Below are 15,527 nucleotides of genomic sequence, written 5' to 3' on the forward strand. Positions count from 1 at the left end.
ATCAGAATGAGTATTGCCAATTAGCGAATCCCACGCATATTGAGCTGAACTCTATAAAATGCATAGTATTGTGGAATTGGCGCCCAAAAAAAGCTACAAACCATTTGACAGGCAAACAGATACCTTGAGTTGCCTGTCACCACCTTTATTTCACACCAATCTCATTTTAAAAGGTAGGCCTAAATAGTACAGTCAGTGCTTTCACAATCAAACTTTCCTTATCCTGAAAGTCACATTTTCTTATTTTCTCCCCAATTTCCCTTAAGAAAAAAAACCCCAAAGCAGCTAATTTTCTACTTTCCTTGTTTGGTAGAGGGTAAGCAGAGGACAGTGATCAAAATATACGGTTTCTTTTTGAAAAAAATCAAAAACAAAAAAAATCGATAATTAATTTGAGCGCATACGCAGCAAGTTTTATTTCTAGTCTTGTTTCAAGTCATTCTGAAACGGTCAGGACATTCAATAAAACAACTAAATTTTTGAGAATATTGTAGTATTTGCTATTAATTTTTGTGATGATTATAGAACTTTGCTAATAATTTTTGAGAGGATTGTAGAATTTGCTCAGACTTTAATAATTTCCTTAAAATTTCCTTAGATTTGGGGTATTTCCTCAAAATGTCCTCATTTTCCCCCCATTTCCTTAGAAAGTCTATCTAATGTAAAAACAATTCCTTAAAATAAGGAATTTTCCTTGAAAGTGAAAGTACTGCATCAGTGCAGAAGAGAACGGTATGCCGAAAGTTGGCATCACGTGACAACAACATCTAATTTGTAAACAAAATGTCATCGGTTAGAAGTGTTGAAGTCGAGTACTTTTTGCCGAGTACTGAGTAATGCCCAGTACTTAGGTTGCGGAGTACGAGTACTTGTACCTCCGAGTACATGAACAGGTCTCAGAGGACGAGTACTCGTACTTCCGATCCGAGTACGAGTACGAGTACTTGTACTTCCGAGTATACGAGTACGAGTACGAGTACTTGTATTTCCCAATACGGCCATACGGCAAATGGTTCATTGTGCGTAATTGGCCCAGGCCCAGTCAGACCAACATACAGACCCACTCACGGCTAGCTGTTACATGTGTTTGTCCGGACGTGCACAGAGGAAATCAGGAAACTTCGATTTCTCTACAAAACAAACTGAAAGTATCGATAAAGTAAGGCCTTGGCATGGTAAGTCAAGCTATACCACCCCCCCCCCCAGTACTGCTATTCGAGTACGAGTACTTTGATGATCGAGTACAATTTCGACATGTCGAGTACTCCCCAAAAAAGTATCCGAGTAGTACTCGAGTACGAGTACCGAGTACTACAACACTGGAAGAGAGGAGAGGCCTTGTGTTTGGTGAAGTTAGACAGACACATAGGCCTACAGTTTTTTTTCTTATGAACATATTTTGTGCAACTTTCTACCCTCCTTATGTATGAAAACTATTTAACATCCCTTTTTGTTAATTTTATTGAAAAGTTCACATTTATAATTGTCATATGAATTCTTCCCGTCAAGCTAACGTTTAAACCAGCGCAGCGCTCTAAATGTTGATACAAAAATGCAAATTGTGTTGGAAAATGGGATATTTTGTCACACAACTCAAAAACCCGAACTCGCATTTTTTTCGTTCAAATGGCAAACTAACAAGTAGATATCTAACTTTTGTCTGTGGAAATTTCAGTTTGTGTAAACGATAATAACCTCTGTCATTTTGTTTAAATGAAACTCAATTTTCTCAGAAGTTGTGTGGAGAACGCCGTCCAAAACCCGACGTTTGTGGCTCGCCGCAATCTTTCAAACACCATAACTCCAATATTCCGCGCTGCACAGTCTTCGTTCAACGAACGACAGAGGGGGTAAAATACCAGCTAAATGGCTATGTATAGCTTGATGCTATTGGTCCATATTTCCCCCTGTCTATTTACTGATAGAACTTGAAACGCTGCTTATGATTCGTCAATAGTTGTGCACAAAACTATGCTACACACGACGACGGATGGACCATGTCCATGAGCAACGCAAACATACGCCTAACTACACGTAAGTTTTGACTCCCTTTTCTCTTGAATTTTTACACAATAGAGGTACCATTCTAAAGGTAATATCCTGTAGCTCAATCTGTGTCATTAAAGTTTTGATTTGTTGAAGAGAACATGAAAAAATAGCCGTTTGAAAACCGCATAAATTGTTGTTAGCCAGCCATGATGCTGTAGGTTCGCGTGGCCGTTGGACCAGTTCATTCCATGTGTGGGGTTCATGATTGTGTCACGCACGGTGTTCACGCTGTCGTTCATGACAACCTTAACCATAGCGCACTTAAATCTTAAATTTAATTGGGGGAAGACATTGAATACACACGTTTTGTTTACATACATATAATTTTAGTATATTATATATTTTTTTTTACACAGGATATGACAGAAACAAGAAATAGGAAGAAAGTTGATTACAAGACACTTCACAATGGACCCAGACTGAAAGTGATCAGATGCCAAGAAAACAAATGGTCGAAAAATGAGTTGTTTAAACTAGTTGTTCTCGATGAGCGTGTAGTAAATGATGGGAGCAGAGAGTACAAGGAGGTTTTGGTCCACTATAGAGGTTGGCCCAGCAGATACGATGAATGGCGGTTGGAGGAAGATATTGTAAACCTGGATCACGAAGATGATGATGCTTACAAATTCTTCAAAAGTGACTTGCAGGTAAAGATTAAAGAACATCTAAACTGTTCAAGGGTGGAGAACTCTGAGATCACTCTTCGCATATCGATACAAAGATCTAGTTTCAGATCCTTTGTCCAGGACATCAAAGCTGTTGCTGATGGAAAGAAATATCGAGCAAAAAAGGAAAACATTTCTTCTATTCTTGAACCAAACTGGTGGTATAGAATCGTCAACCAATCAGGAGATTTCAGCTATATTGATGGTTCAACCATAAGACTCTGGTTGACTGAACGACGCTGCCTTGAGGAATACACTCCAAAACTGACTAAAACTCTCAAGCACAGAGGATACATGTTTGTTTTCAGGTTTGTGAAGTTAATGGGCAATAAGGGTCAGCTGAATATTTTGGAGTAACTAATTGGACTGATGTCTCCATATTTTACATTTTATGTTTTAATTATTTTTTGTACCATTTACTTTACCCCTAAGCATAAGGTTGATTGCCATCCACTCAATTTTGACGACTCTGTTGATTGGGTTTTGGAGATAAATCTACTTGTCTTGCATAAGCTGGTTAGAGAAAGTGATTCGGTATACCATTCAATCGAGTGTGCCCAAGATGTGTTGGATAAGATTTGCAAATTAAATGGAATTGATTCAAAATATGTTGAATTGCAAAAAACATCAACAAGACTACTCAGTAAAATAAAACACATGCAAGCAAACCTAAAAGCAGCATTGAAAAAAGGAGGTAGGCAAGTTTCTAGTCTTCTTAAGTTTTGGGAAAATGAGAAGTACAGGCTTAAGTTAGGAGGTACTAAAAGGAAAGCACTTGAAGAGCTTCAGAATGAAAAAAAGAAAAGAAAGATTGCAGAGGGAAAAACAAAAGCAGCTTTGTTGAAGGCTAAAAATGCTAAAAGGGAAGCAAAAAGGAACAAAAAGGAAGCCAAACAGACCAAACAAATCGTGAACCGTTTGATAAAGCGTAGATTAAGGCCCACCAGGAATGTTGCTTCAAAAGCTAAATACAGTCGGCAGTGGGTATCGAAGAACAAAATCAAGACAACAGAAAGTGCTGACCTCATTTGCAGCTTACTGCGTACAGGAGGACTTGAACCCCACAAACTTGTTTACAGTGACCAATATGGCAATGTTGTGAACTGCGACTTTACACACGCTCCGCAAAATCATCAGCCAAGTGTAGAGCAGATGTTATATCTTAAAGACATGAGTTGTACTTCTGATAAAACATATCAAGAATTTGCATTGACAAGCAATGGCCTATGGCCATCTTTGTATAGCATAAAGAGAAAGGCTGCTGAACTGAACTCAATGTTTAATTTTCAGGTGCATAATGAACTCAGGGGTGTGACTCAACGTTTGGAAGATAAACTAATTCAAAGTGTATCACGAATGAATGATGCAGAGTTAATAGATGGAGGTACAGTTCAAATCAAAATCTCAGGGGATGGGACATCGATAGGCTCCAGAATTCCAGTGACCAATATTGCCTTCAGTATAATAACAAAATTCAATCAGAGTCAAAACTTCTTGTTAATCATTGCTAAGCAGCCTGAGAAGTATGACTCCTTCAAGCCAATTTTGGAGGCGGCCGGTCTTCTAGATGATGTACAGAATTTGAAAGAACTTCACATCCGCGGTAAAGTAATCAAACCTGCATTCTACATGTGTGCCGACCTAAAATTTCTGAATGAGATGTACGGACTTGGTGCTTGCTCAAGCATTCACAGTTGTGTGTTTTGCAAGTGCCCCTCAGATTGTTTTTATGATATGTCTAAAGAATGGTCAATGCTTGACACGATTAAAGGGGCCCGCACAGTTCATGAGATAAATGAAATGGCACAGTGGTCAGGCAGTAGGAAAAAGAAGTTCAATTGTCTTCGTTCACCGATTTTCAGAGCAATAGACATTAAGTTTATAGTTCCCGATCTTCTTCACCTGTACCTGAGAATATCTGATCAGCTAATAAGAAAGCTTTTACAAGAGCTAAGAACGAGGGATAACCAAATAAAAAACACAAAATCTCACAAAAATGAAACACCCAAAATCGAAAACTTTGAAAAGTTTGTTCGTTCTATAGGAATCGAATGGCATTTCTCCACAGATGCAAAAGATGTCATGAACTACCGATGTTTTATTGGGCCAGAACACAAAAAAATACAGGAAAGAATTTCTCTTGGTGATATGATGCCCTGGCTAACCACACTACAAGATGTGATTAAGATATGGAATGACTTTAAAATTCTTATGAGCATGACAAAAGATAACATTCAGGGTGAAAAGCTAATAAAATTCAAAGAATTGGCAAAATCATGGGTTACTTTCTATGCCTCTACATACCAGACCAAAGATGTTACTTTGTACATGCACATCTTAGCGATGCATGTTGGAGAAGCAATTCTACTTCATGGAGGATGCATAAACCACTTCTCACAGCAGTCGTTTGAAAAGATGAATGATCAAGTGAAAGAAAGTTTTTTCAAAGCATCCAACCATAAGGGATTAGTAGCCTTTAAACAGATAATGCAGAAACAGAATAGGATAGAAATGCTGTCCCCAACCTGTAGTAGAGAAATCCAAATGCAGTCATGTTCATGTTGTGGAGCTAGCGGGCATAATATTAAAACATGCTCAATGGTCAGTAAAGGTTCTATCCCAGATTAAAGATAATGAAGAGCTTGTTGTGGCATAACTTCTGCTCTAAAACTTTGAAGTTTTAGCTTGATTTGAACTAATTGTTGTGAGATCCGATAAATGAACTGAGTACTTGTATTACTTGTAAATATTGTATTACAAGAGAGATCTGGTCAATACTTCAAACGGATCCCTTGTTGTTGTCGCAGTTGTGAATAATTATTACAATGTTCCCTACACAAGTTAACGAATAGTCAATGTTTGCATAACAATTTACTCATCTTGATTTCATTAAAAGCCAATCCTATGGCATTTGTTTAATTGTTTATGCAGAGGTTTATTGTACAGCCAGTTAATCCTTTGATTGGTTACAAGGTAAAAATAATGTTTACTTGATCTTTCAAAATAATGTTTGTTATTGTAAAAGAGAGAAAAAAACTTGCTCCATGTGTTTATAGAAGGATTTTTTTTAAACTCTTAAACTAACTGTCCAATGAAAAGTTTTATCTGATTCTCATAATCTTTAATCAGTTTGATGTTAATAAATGTTCATATGATGTATTGATTTTATTTAAAAAATGACTAGTTTTGTTTCCAATCCTTTAAGTTTGCCCTTCATTAAAACTAAGGGACATTAAATTGATGAAACCGCGGCGTCTGCTGTACATCATGTACACATACATAGTTAAATCCCAGAACACCCCTATTACAAAATGGTTGGCCCCACCAATGTTGACAGCAACGCGCGCGCGCGCGCGTGCACAAGTACAACTCTTCCGTTGCTGTCAATGGCATGGCGAAATTACATGTGATATATAGCTTGACATTTTTGTGCACAGTAGAGTTGATATGCATGTTTTTCCGGACAACTGAGGGAGGGCGCTGTTGCAGCGATGTCATTTCAGGAAGACACTGTTAAATGTTATGGGTTTTTTTAGTTCAAATTGTGAACCTCAAAAATTGCTCATTGTACGAAAGCGTTATGTGAGAAAAGTTTCATCATTGGCTTACGATAAATTACTGCCTGAAATGACATCACACTTTTGCTCATGAATATGGAAATTGGCATCAGCATGAAAACCAAAAAGGCTCCAAAATACCCTTAAAAATGGCAAAACTAAAACTGAAAATGAGGTTAAATGATCCAGATTAAGATTAAGATTGATTTATTCAGCCAATGATTAAATTAATTCACAGGAATTTGTAATGTTGGACTCGCATAAAAGTAGAAGTGACTCAATTTGAAATACAAAACAGTTAAAACAATTACCACAAAACATTAGTACAAATAATATACAAACAATTACAATATACATACACATTTTATAAATTAAAAGTTCCCAAATTGTTAAAAACCCTCACAGTGCTGATGGTATAAAACTATTTCTAACAGGGTTGATGTATACACATTTTATAATTTAGAAATTCCCATTGTTAAAAGCCCGCATGGCCGATGGTATAAAACTATTTCTGAAATGGAACACAAAGGCAAATTTTCAAGGATTGCTTTTAAACAAATTACATTGCATGAGCCGTATACGCGTATCATCGCGGGCGAAGACTGGGCAGCCGCCTGCGATGGACATGCCTGACTGGTTTAATTCCTAAATATTCAGTCTGCACTCTGCAGTATTACATTCATCATCACAGTATATTGAAGGCCGCTACGTATGTGTACGATGCACTCTGTGTTTTGGTGATGTATTGACAACACAATGGCACTCTACAGCCGATGCTGGCAGCCAGTGGTGCACCAGGATTTGGCTTAGGGGGGGGGGGGGGGGGGGGAGGGTGCTCAAAAAAAATTACCAAATATTTTTAGAATTTTGAATTTCTTCAAAAAAAAATTGCCCAACATTTTTGGCCGCAGAATTTTTTGTTTGGGGGTACGGACTATTTTGACGTTGGTGGCGCCATTAAAAAGTTGAAAATATAGGGCACATACATATCACCACTGTCAAATTGTGGGGCTAAAAAAATACCCCTCCCCCCAAAAAAAATACCCCCTCCCCAACATTTGACAATAATAATTTTTAACCTTGTCAAAATGGCTGCCATTGCTTGTTATTCTACCCATATTTATTTCAAAGGACAAATCTGCGGTGAAAATATCTTTCTCATGACATACGTACTCTGACTATCATTTTTCTAACTGCACTCTCTAGCCACGGTTACTGTATTTTCGTCTGAAAAAAAAAACGACAATAGAAGGAAACCAGCAAGCGCATACACTTGGAAAAATACGATATCTTGTAAAAGTTCTATTGAATTATTCTGTCGAGGTTAGTCAGACTATAGCTTAAGCGACGTCATTGTATTGTGCAAGGTCATAGATGCTAGCAAGCGATAATACAATGATACGTGCCGTTATTACGTTATAGATTTCAAGTTCCACACTCCTAGTCTGTGCACTGTTTGACGATAGATAACCAAGGAGCGGATAAGTGGGGCGGACGTGAGCCTTGAAACGAGGCTATGTTTGACCTCGTCAACCCTGAACTTGGGACTTTCCAGAAGTGGTGTACAAACAGTACAGACGCAGCCTATTTAAAGTCAAGTGGTGCAACTGTACGCTGACAAAGAAACCTGTGCTGTATTTATACACTGCACTGTGAGAGCTGCTGTTTTGAAGGTAGGTTGTTACAGACTAGAACAGCGTAGTGTTTCAAGTTGTTGCTTAGGTTAGACCTAATATTGGCGAGCTTTTACCAAATACAATTAACTCAATAAGCAGGTGGAATGAGCTACAATTAATGCAGATGGATCCAGAAAAAAACAGTGGTTATATTGTCTTTTCTGCTTTGTCAGTTGTCACGATGCTGTTGCAATATATTATTACGTATATGAAGCCGACATCAACTCAACCTACAAATTTGTATTGATTAAAGTCCAACGTTAGATCTAAAAACCACGCTGAAGTATAGAGTATGAACTACTTGGACTGACGTTAACGTTGTCACACTCTAGTGCAGTTCTGTGTGCTCATTTGAATTCAGTGCCAACGTGTCTCATAAAATTAATATTCCGTCGACTGCCGACGTCTCATAAACATAATTATTAGGAACCAATTTTGTTTAGATCTTATAAATGCAAACACTAAAGATCTTATAAACTTCTGAAGAGCAAAAATCGAAGCATGCTGCACTATTTTCAAAAATGGCTCACATGATTTATGATTATGTGCATAATGCGCCGGGCCAGGACATTATAGGTGGACACGAGTTGTTCGTGACCTAGCAAGATCAGCAAATGTCAAATATTTTGATCGTAGGGGGATCTACCTGCTCACCTGATAATCATTTTACCTTCTGAACATTATTAAATGTATCGGAAATGGTTCACACGTATAGTCATTTATTTTTTGCATGTGGCTATAGTAAGCGTGGTCTAATACTGTGCATAATGAACGGCGGGTACCAGTCACCTTTGAGAAAACTGTAAATATTTTATTGGAGGAACACAAATGTGTAATATTTTTCCATACTCCCCTCGAACTTAATATTTTCGTAGCCACACGATATTCCGTGGCAGAAGGCACTGTGCAATTGTCATAATTGGTTCTATTAAAATCTCCCAAAGTTTTAATTTGAGAGAAACACGCCATCCATTTTTTGGACATTGTTTTACATGAACCCTACACTCAAAATTCAGAGTGGCTTACAAGATTTGATGGACCCAGAATGCGGGTTCTTAAGTTAGCCTAAGACTTATCAGGATCAAAAGTGACATTTATCTGGGTCAAAGTGACACTTTTCTAGGTCAACATGACACTTGTCCGGGTCAATATGGCACTTGTCCGGGTCAATATGGCACTTGTCGGGGCCAATAAGACACTTTTTGTCTGGGCCAATTTATGACACTTGTCTGGGCCAATAAGACACTTGTCTGGGTCAATATGACACTTGTATTTGTCAATATGACACTTGTCTTGGCCAATAAGACACTTGTCTGGGTCAATTTGACATTCTGGGTCAATATGACACTGTCTGGGTCAATATGACACTTTTGCCAGGTTTCCAGTTCAAAATGACCCGGAAATGATCACGAGAAGTGGCATTTCGACCCAGAAAAGTGTCAATTTTGACTCTAAAAATATAAGGCCAATAGAACACGGAATCCGAGTCAAATTGATCTGTGTTCAATTTGATCCGGATTCCGTTTTAAAGTGTATAACAGGACCCAATCAGACTCGTCATTTTTGAGATTGTGTTTCTTTCATCAGAACTCAATCTCCGACCATTACCCGTAAAAAACGACCGCGCCATGGCTTTCTTCCGAGCCGTCTGGAATCTCCTCCTCGCCCTCTGGTACGTCCTGAGGGCCATGGCCATGTTCTGCATTCCGCGGAGCTGGCGCAAACGCAAGGACGTGCTGGGGGAAATCGTGCTCGTCACCGGCGCGGGCAGCGGCATGGGCCGCCTGATGGCGATCGACTTCGCCAAACGGAACGCTTGCGTCGTCCTGTGGGACGTCAACAAGTCAGGTTTGCATTGACTTATCAAGGAAAGACAAATATATCTTATCTATATTATCTGAAATTGTTTGGTTTCATTCAATGTTGATCTACCGGAGGTCGTGCGGTCTTGAACTTTAACACAAAGTCTAGACACACTCTTTGTCTTGTAAAGTTGTATAAACCTTGATCTTTGTACTAGTTCGAACAAAATGGTGAAAAAAGAGCAGTGGTGCAGTGAATTGAATTTTGACATGCCTACAATTTTGTTTCTTTTATGATCTTTTATAAACATGAAATATCTGCCCCCTTTATCCCTTTCATTATTATCCCCCCATTACACTGAAAAAAAAATTGATAAAAAACAGCACACAAAAGTTCTCTGAGAAATAAACTATTTTAGTTGATAATTTAAAGTGAATCTGATTTGTTGAGATAATGGCAATGTAATTTTGTTTTACCCCCCCCCCCCCTCATTTTCAGGGAACGAGGAAACGATGCGTATGATCCAGGCCTTTGACGGGAACGTATCTGCGTACACGGTGGACGTGACGAACGCTGACGACGTGTACAAGGTTGCGGCCAAGGTCAAAGGTGACATTGGTGACGTCACCATTCTGGTTAACAACGCGGGCGTGGTGACTGGCAAGCCACTACTGGACTGTCCCGATCACATGATCAAAAGGACCATGGACGTCAATGCTACGTCACACTTCTGGGTAAGCGAATACAGTTGACATTAACCGTTAAAACTGTATATGCCTTCTTTTGTTTACTGTTGTTTTGTTTACAGGTGTTCCTAACCGTGTTTGTTGTTAGTTTTTCCCCATTGATGTATATATGAATGAATATCGTGCAGTTGAACGCCGAAGTAGAAGTTTCAAAATTAAAACGTCATCAGTTCGAAATTATCTATATTAAATTCTGACCAAGGATCTTTTGTTAAATTGGCCCTCGATCCTTGAATCCTGCCCCGAAGTTTTGTACCAACGCGCCCTTTCAGTTCAGTTTTGAAACGTCTAAGCTCAGTGTATATACCTGTCATTCCATTCAAAACTGAGCCTCAGTGCACACAATGACCTTTGTTTTCCCGCAAAGAACCGTACCAATTCTGTTCCATATTATTGTGTCCAGATTTTGAAGGCCTTTCTGCCGGCCATGATGGCCAGCAACCGAGGCCACATCGTCACCATCGCCAGCCTGGCCGGTTTCTTCCCGGTCAACAAACTGGTGGATTACTGCGCCAGTAAGTTCGCCGCCGTGGGACTGCACAAAACCCTCCGCCTGGAACTACTTCTGCAGGGCTACGATGGTATAAACATGACGCTGGTCTGCCCGACTTTCGTCAGCACGGGGATGTTTCAGGGAGTCAAAGCAAAGTTAGCTTTCGTTCATTTACTATTACACTGTATATAACATGGCTAGCGGGGAATAGTGGATAATAGCTCCTAAATGGATTGGAAGTTGACAAACTAGTTCCTGAAGCAAAGCAGAGGGGGCTATTTTCTCAAATTCCCATACTGAGGGTAGCTAATAGCGACTCCACCCGATATAGGTCTAAATTATGTTTGTTACGCATCAGTTATCTGAGCAAAACGCTGTGCGTGCTCCGTTATGTTTAAAAGCTTGGGCGATGTTCGCGCATCGCGCGTGCACAGGGCGCCCCACACGGGTTAACTTTTAGTAAATTCAGTGACGATTACAGGTTTCCAAATTAGCGGTAGCCCGCTAGCCAAATGCTAGTCAAAACAGCGGCAGGCTAGTCCAACTATTCCTTAACTAGCCCGGCTGGCTGGCGAGTGAACAATTGTTGGGATGCGGCAAAGATGAACGTACAGGAAGAAATAAATCATTATATTCAGAAAGAAAACCCCATCAATTTGTGTCTAATTTTATCAACTGTCTTAAAGGGTTAAATTAGTAGATCCGTTCATCAAAAACACCGACAAAATTGCCTCAGAATTGTGCCTGAAAATACGCCATTTTGTATTTGAGTTGAGACAAAAAAATGCCGGCGGCGGGCTAGTGAAAAAGCCCGCGGGCTAGTTAAGAATCCGTGTCAGTAGTCCGGCTGTCTATAGTGAACAAAAAAGTCAAGGTCGAACCCTGGTAAATACAAAGTGTTCAACTCATGCATATCACAGTGGAACGGGGGTAGTCAGGTCGGGCCCAATACGCCTCCTACTTCGGAAACCCAGGTTTGAATCCCGCCCAAAATATTGCGGTGGCTTTTGAGTAGTAACTTGTAAGATCGCGTTACTTGGTGCAATGTACATGGTATATATTGTTTTCCTCCATGTGACTCAGCAGGGAAGTTTTAACAGGAGGGGTTCTCAATCTGTCTGTAAAAGCAAAAAGATAAAGATGAATACGAAATGAAAGAGTTAAATAAGACTTTTCCGACACCGTGTTTGAAACAGAAGGATGATGGTGGGGTGGGGTGGGTTGGGGTGGGGTGGGGTGTGGCTCACCACCAAACCTGATCTCAATTTACTATTTGAAGTTTGTTACTTTCCTCGGCAGTCTTGCGTCTCCCGAGTACGTGGTCGCGAAGATCATGGACTCCGTTCTTCTCAATGAGGGGCTCCTGTGCGTACCTGGTTATGCGTACCTCCTGATACTGCTTTCGTTGTAAGTATATAGATTGAAGGTCAAAGGTCAAGTGCGGGAGCCGAGAGGGTCAAAGCCAAAACTTCGGAGCTTTTCGGAAACGGACAGATCGGATCCTGCCCTTAAGGTCACGTGACAGTGTGGCTGTGTGGTGTCTATCTGACCTAAGATTCCGTCCTTTGTTTGTTCTTGCAATGCATCCCCCCCAAAAAAAGAATTCGCCCTATACCCTATGCACACCCTAAACTACTTGTTACCTAACACATCCCCCTAGATATTTCAAAAGAATTCCCGAGATTCTGGTAACACAATGACCAACACAAAAAGGGGGGGGGGGGGTTCCCTCTGTCCCATATCGTGCTACAAATGTACACCGGTGTGCCCCCTTCCCCAATTAATCCCCCTTGGTCCCCTATTTAATCCATCCTTAGTTCGTTCTTCTACTCCTGAAGTTCCCTTATGATACTCACCCACATTGGTCTGTCCCCAAATGTAATGCCTCCTTTGAGTTTCTCCTCCCAACTCTATATTTGTTTCTCGTACCTCTGTCATTTTGCCTTTGAAGACGATCTTGTTAATAAGATCGCAACGTCAGGCCGCGCCTTAATTTGTTTATATTTAGATTCGACCTAAGATTCGTCAGAATGGGCAGAATCTTTGGGGTGTATTCGAAACCCCGTTCTCGTGTTGAAAGACTAAAACAGGGTTCCGAATGACGGGAACCAACACGCGAACGGTGTTCGCGAACAAGTTTCTCACTCCCCACTCTAATTTTTTGGGAGTAGGTGAAGAACAAAGATGGCGGACTTAGGTACGACCCTACCGGAACTTGGTTAATAAAAAACTGAAAGCAATCATTCAGTGGAAAAGCAGTAAAGAGACGAAAAAAAAACCCCATAGAATTGCACGTGGTTTTAATAATAATAACAATAATTACCCTGGATTGGACATTTGGGAGACATCCCCATAGACTTGTGCACAAAATTTTTCAAACCTAAATGTGCCCTAACCCAATATTCCCTTGTCTTTTTTCTTTACTAACTAGACCACGAGCAACAAATATTATCTAATTGCGACAATGAAATTTTGCCTCTAAAGGAGGAGGGGGGCTGTGACATTAGGGAGACATCCTAATGACCGATGTCTCCCACCGTTCGAAGAAATTACGATACTGTGTATCTTTAATGGTTCCATTACACGTATAACCGTATTTATATAGCGCCTTTTGCCAAAGGATACAAAGCGCTGTGGGAGAATGCAACCAAAGACCGGTAAATGAAATAGGAACATATGAGACCCATTATGTAGCACCTTTATTTGCTAGGTGCTGCGGCGCATATTGCTGCATGCGGGCTAAGCTCTTCAACCTTGTCTTTGCAAATTTGTATAGCTGTTTCGGGATTTCAGTTATTTTTCGTATTAAGTCAATTAAGAATTGTCCTTTCTTTTCATGGGGCGTTTTGATACGGCGGCTGCCATCTTGAATTTTCAGCTACACCCTTTCATTGGGACTGAACAAGAACGTGAACTCGGTCAACATAATCCAAGTCCGATTTCGTGCAAAGTGGCCTATACAGATTTCTTACTTTTGCCTTTTGTAGTTTCAATCATGCGTTTTATTTCCCCATTCAGTGTTATACCAGAGAAGCTTGCTCTGTTGAACACGCGTACCAGCGGTCTGGGTGCAAGCATGGATACCTTCACCGGGCGCAACAAGAACGAATGAGATGGAACCAGACTAGTGACGTCATCATGTCGACAATAGTGCCACCACGCGTCTGAAATGATTCGCTGTAACGTCTTCGGGCAATCCCTGCTATAGTAAAAATCATGACAATAATATTTACGGACTAGTTGTACAACAAAACAATATTATAAAATAGGAATTTACTCCAGAGTTTAATGTTTTTGTTTTCATTTTATAAGATTGGATTAAAATTCCAAATTATATTACAAGTAAAGCTGAAATGAAACGATATTTTTGTTCACATTGAGACCACAGCCCACTGTTATACTGTTATTCAAAAAAGTCAATGAAAATACATTTTACACTGGAGCATATTATTTTGTAGTTAACATCCATTCCTCTGAAATGTATGAAAACTATATGAGACATCCCTTTTTGGTAAAATGTTTTGCAAAGTGCACTTTTATTTTTAAAGATTTTAAAATGTTTCATGCATTTCCTGACAACTGGGGGCGCTGTTGCTGTGATGTCACTATAGGAACACCCCCTTCAAATTGGGGTTCTTCTCTTCAAGTTTTTTAGTGCATTTAGTGCATAATTATTGTGTTGCTGTCATACACTGAATCAACAATGAACTGCTGGAAGTAGAAAAATGACCACAGCAGACCCCTAAAAATCTGGTGATTTTTCTATGCTGAAGCAGATGCGAAAGTGGAGTTTCTGCCTTGAATGACGTCACAGTTTTGCAAAAGAATATGGAAATTTGCATAAGCATAAACATCAAAAAGGCACCAAACTTTGCTTGAAAATGGCAATATGAAGATTAAAAAATGAAATAACTTAAATGGAACTCAAAGGTACATTTCAAGGATTACATTAAACAAAAATGCCATTACTTGGGCCCTTTAATGGAGTAAAATATAACCGTCATCAAGTGTTAAGGTTTTGTGAATTCTGAAATGTGTTTTATATAGGAAAGGTAAACACTAGTTTGTTTGACATGATAACTGAAATCTCTTTCATACTTGTCTATTATTCATGTGGCTGCAGTGATACTGTGCTGTAATGGGCAGTAGGAGGGCAAAACTAGGACGTAGGAGGAAAAGTAAGTCTTGAAAGAAAAATTGTGATGAACAAGTTTCAACATTTAAGTATTTGCATATAATAGTGTGAAGACTAGCCGTTATAACGCCCCAGCGGATTCATCTTTTAGATAAAATTTGATTTGGAAAAAATACATAGATAGCTAATTCGCCGTATACAATATCTGATGAGTGGAAAGTTTATACAATGTATAACCTAGTCAGTGTTACCGATCTGAGCTATATAGCTCCCCATACACCTCTTTGAAAGTTTAGGATATATTAAAGATGTTGAACTTGATTAATGCATGCATATGAACGATCTGTGTCAAACGGCTGTTTTGTATGAAATTGTTAAAGATGAACAAAAGAAATTGTGAAGC

The 15,527-nt window shown here is 39.5% G+C and overlaps 2 protein-coding genes across 2 annotated transcripts; both read left to right on the top strand.

The window, feature by feature from the left end:
* Window positions 1-1,505: 1,505 nt before the first annotated feature.
* On the top strand, window positions 1,506-5,681 carry LOC119721418. Its single transcript, XM_038191497.1, has 2 exons — window positions 1,506-2,034; window positions 2,406-5,681. Exon 2 carries the CDS (start codon window positions 3,084-3,086, stop codon window positions 5,340-5,342), a length of 2,259 nt encoding a protein of 752 aa, XP_038047425.1. The 5' UTR covers window positions 1,506-2,034; window positions 2,406-3,083; the 3' UTR covers window positions 5,343-5,681.
* Window positions 5,682-7,496: 1,815 nt separating this feature from the next.
* On the top strand, window positions 7,497-15,463 carry LOC119721419 (epidermal retinol dehydrogenase 2-like). The gene is made up of 6 exons (XM_038191498.1): window positions 7,497-7,944; window positions 9,535-9,795; window positions 10,249-10,484; window positions 10,900-11,144; window positions 12,289-12,396; window positions 14,008-15,463. Exons 2-6 carry the CDS (start codon window positions 9,576-9,578, stop codon window positions 14,099-14,101), a joined length of 903 nt encoding a protein of 300 aa, XP_038047426.1. The 5' UTR covers window positions 7,497-7,944; window positions 9,535-9,575; the 3' UTR covers window positions 14,102-15,463.
* Window positions 15,464-15,527: the final 64 nt, after the last annotated feature.

This window comes from Patiria miniata, unplaced genomic scaffold (assembly GCF_015706575.1).
Source record: "Patiria miniata isolate m_02_andy unplaced genomic scaffold, ASM1570657v1 HiC_scaffold_13, whole genome shotgun sequence".
Lineage (NCBI taxonomy): Eukaryota > Metazoa > Echinodermata > Asteroidea > Valvatida > Asterinidae > Patiria > Patiria miniata.

What these genes read in the sequence shown, in the direction of transcription:
- LOC119721418 (XM_038191497.1), top strand. Translation starts at nt 3,084, where the DNA reads ATGTCTCCATATTTTACATTTTATGTTTTAATTATTTTTTGTACCATT.
- LOC119721419 (XM_038191498.1), top strand. Translation starts at nt 9,576, where the DNA reads ATGGCTTTCTTCCGAGCCGTCTGGAATCTCCTCCTCGCCCTCTGGTAC. An exon ending in GTGGGACGTCAACAAGTCAG is followed by an intron (nt 9,796 to 10,248) that starts GTTTGCATTGAC and finishes CCTCATTTTCAG; the next exon opens with GGAACGAGGAAACGATGCGT. An exon ending in TTTCAGGGAGTCAAAGCAAA is followed by an intron (nt 11,145 to 12,288) that starts GTTAGCTTTCGT and finishes TTTCCTCGGCAG; the next exon opens with TCTTGCGTCTCCCGAGTACG.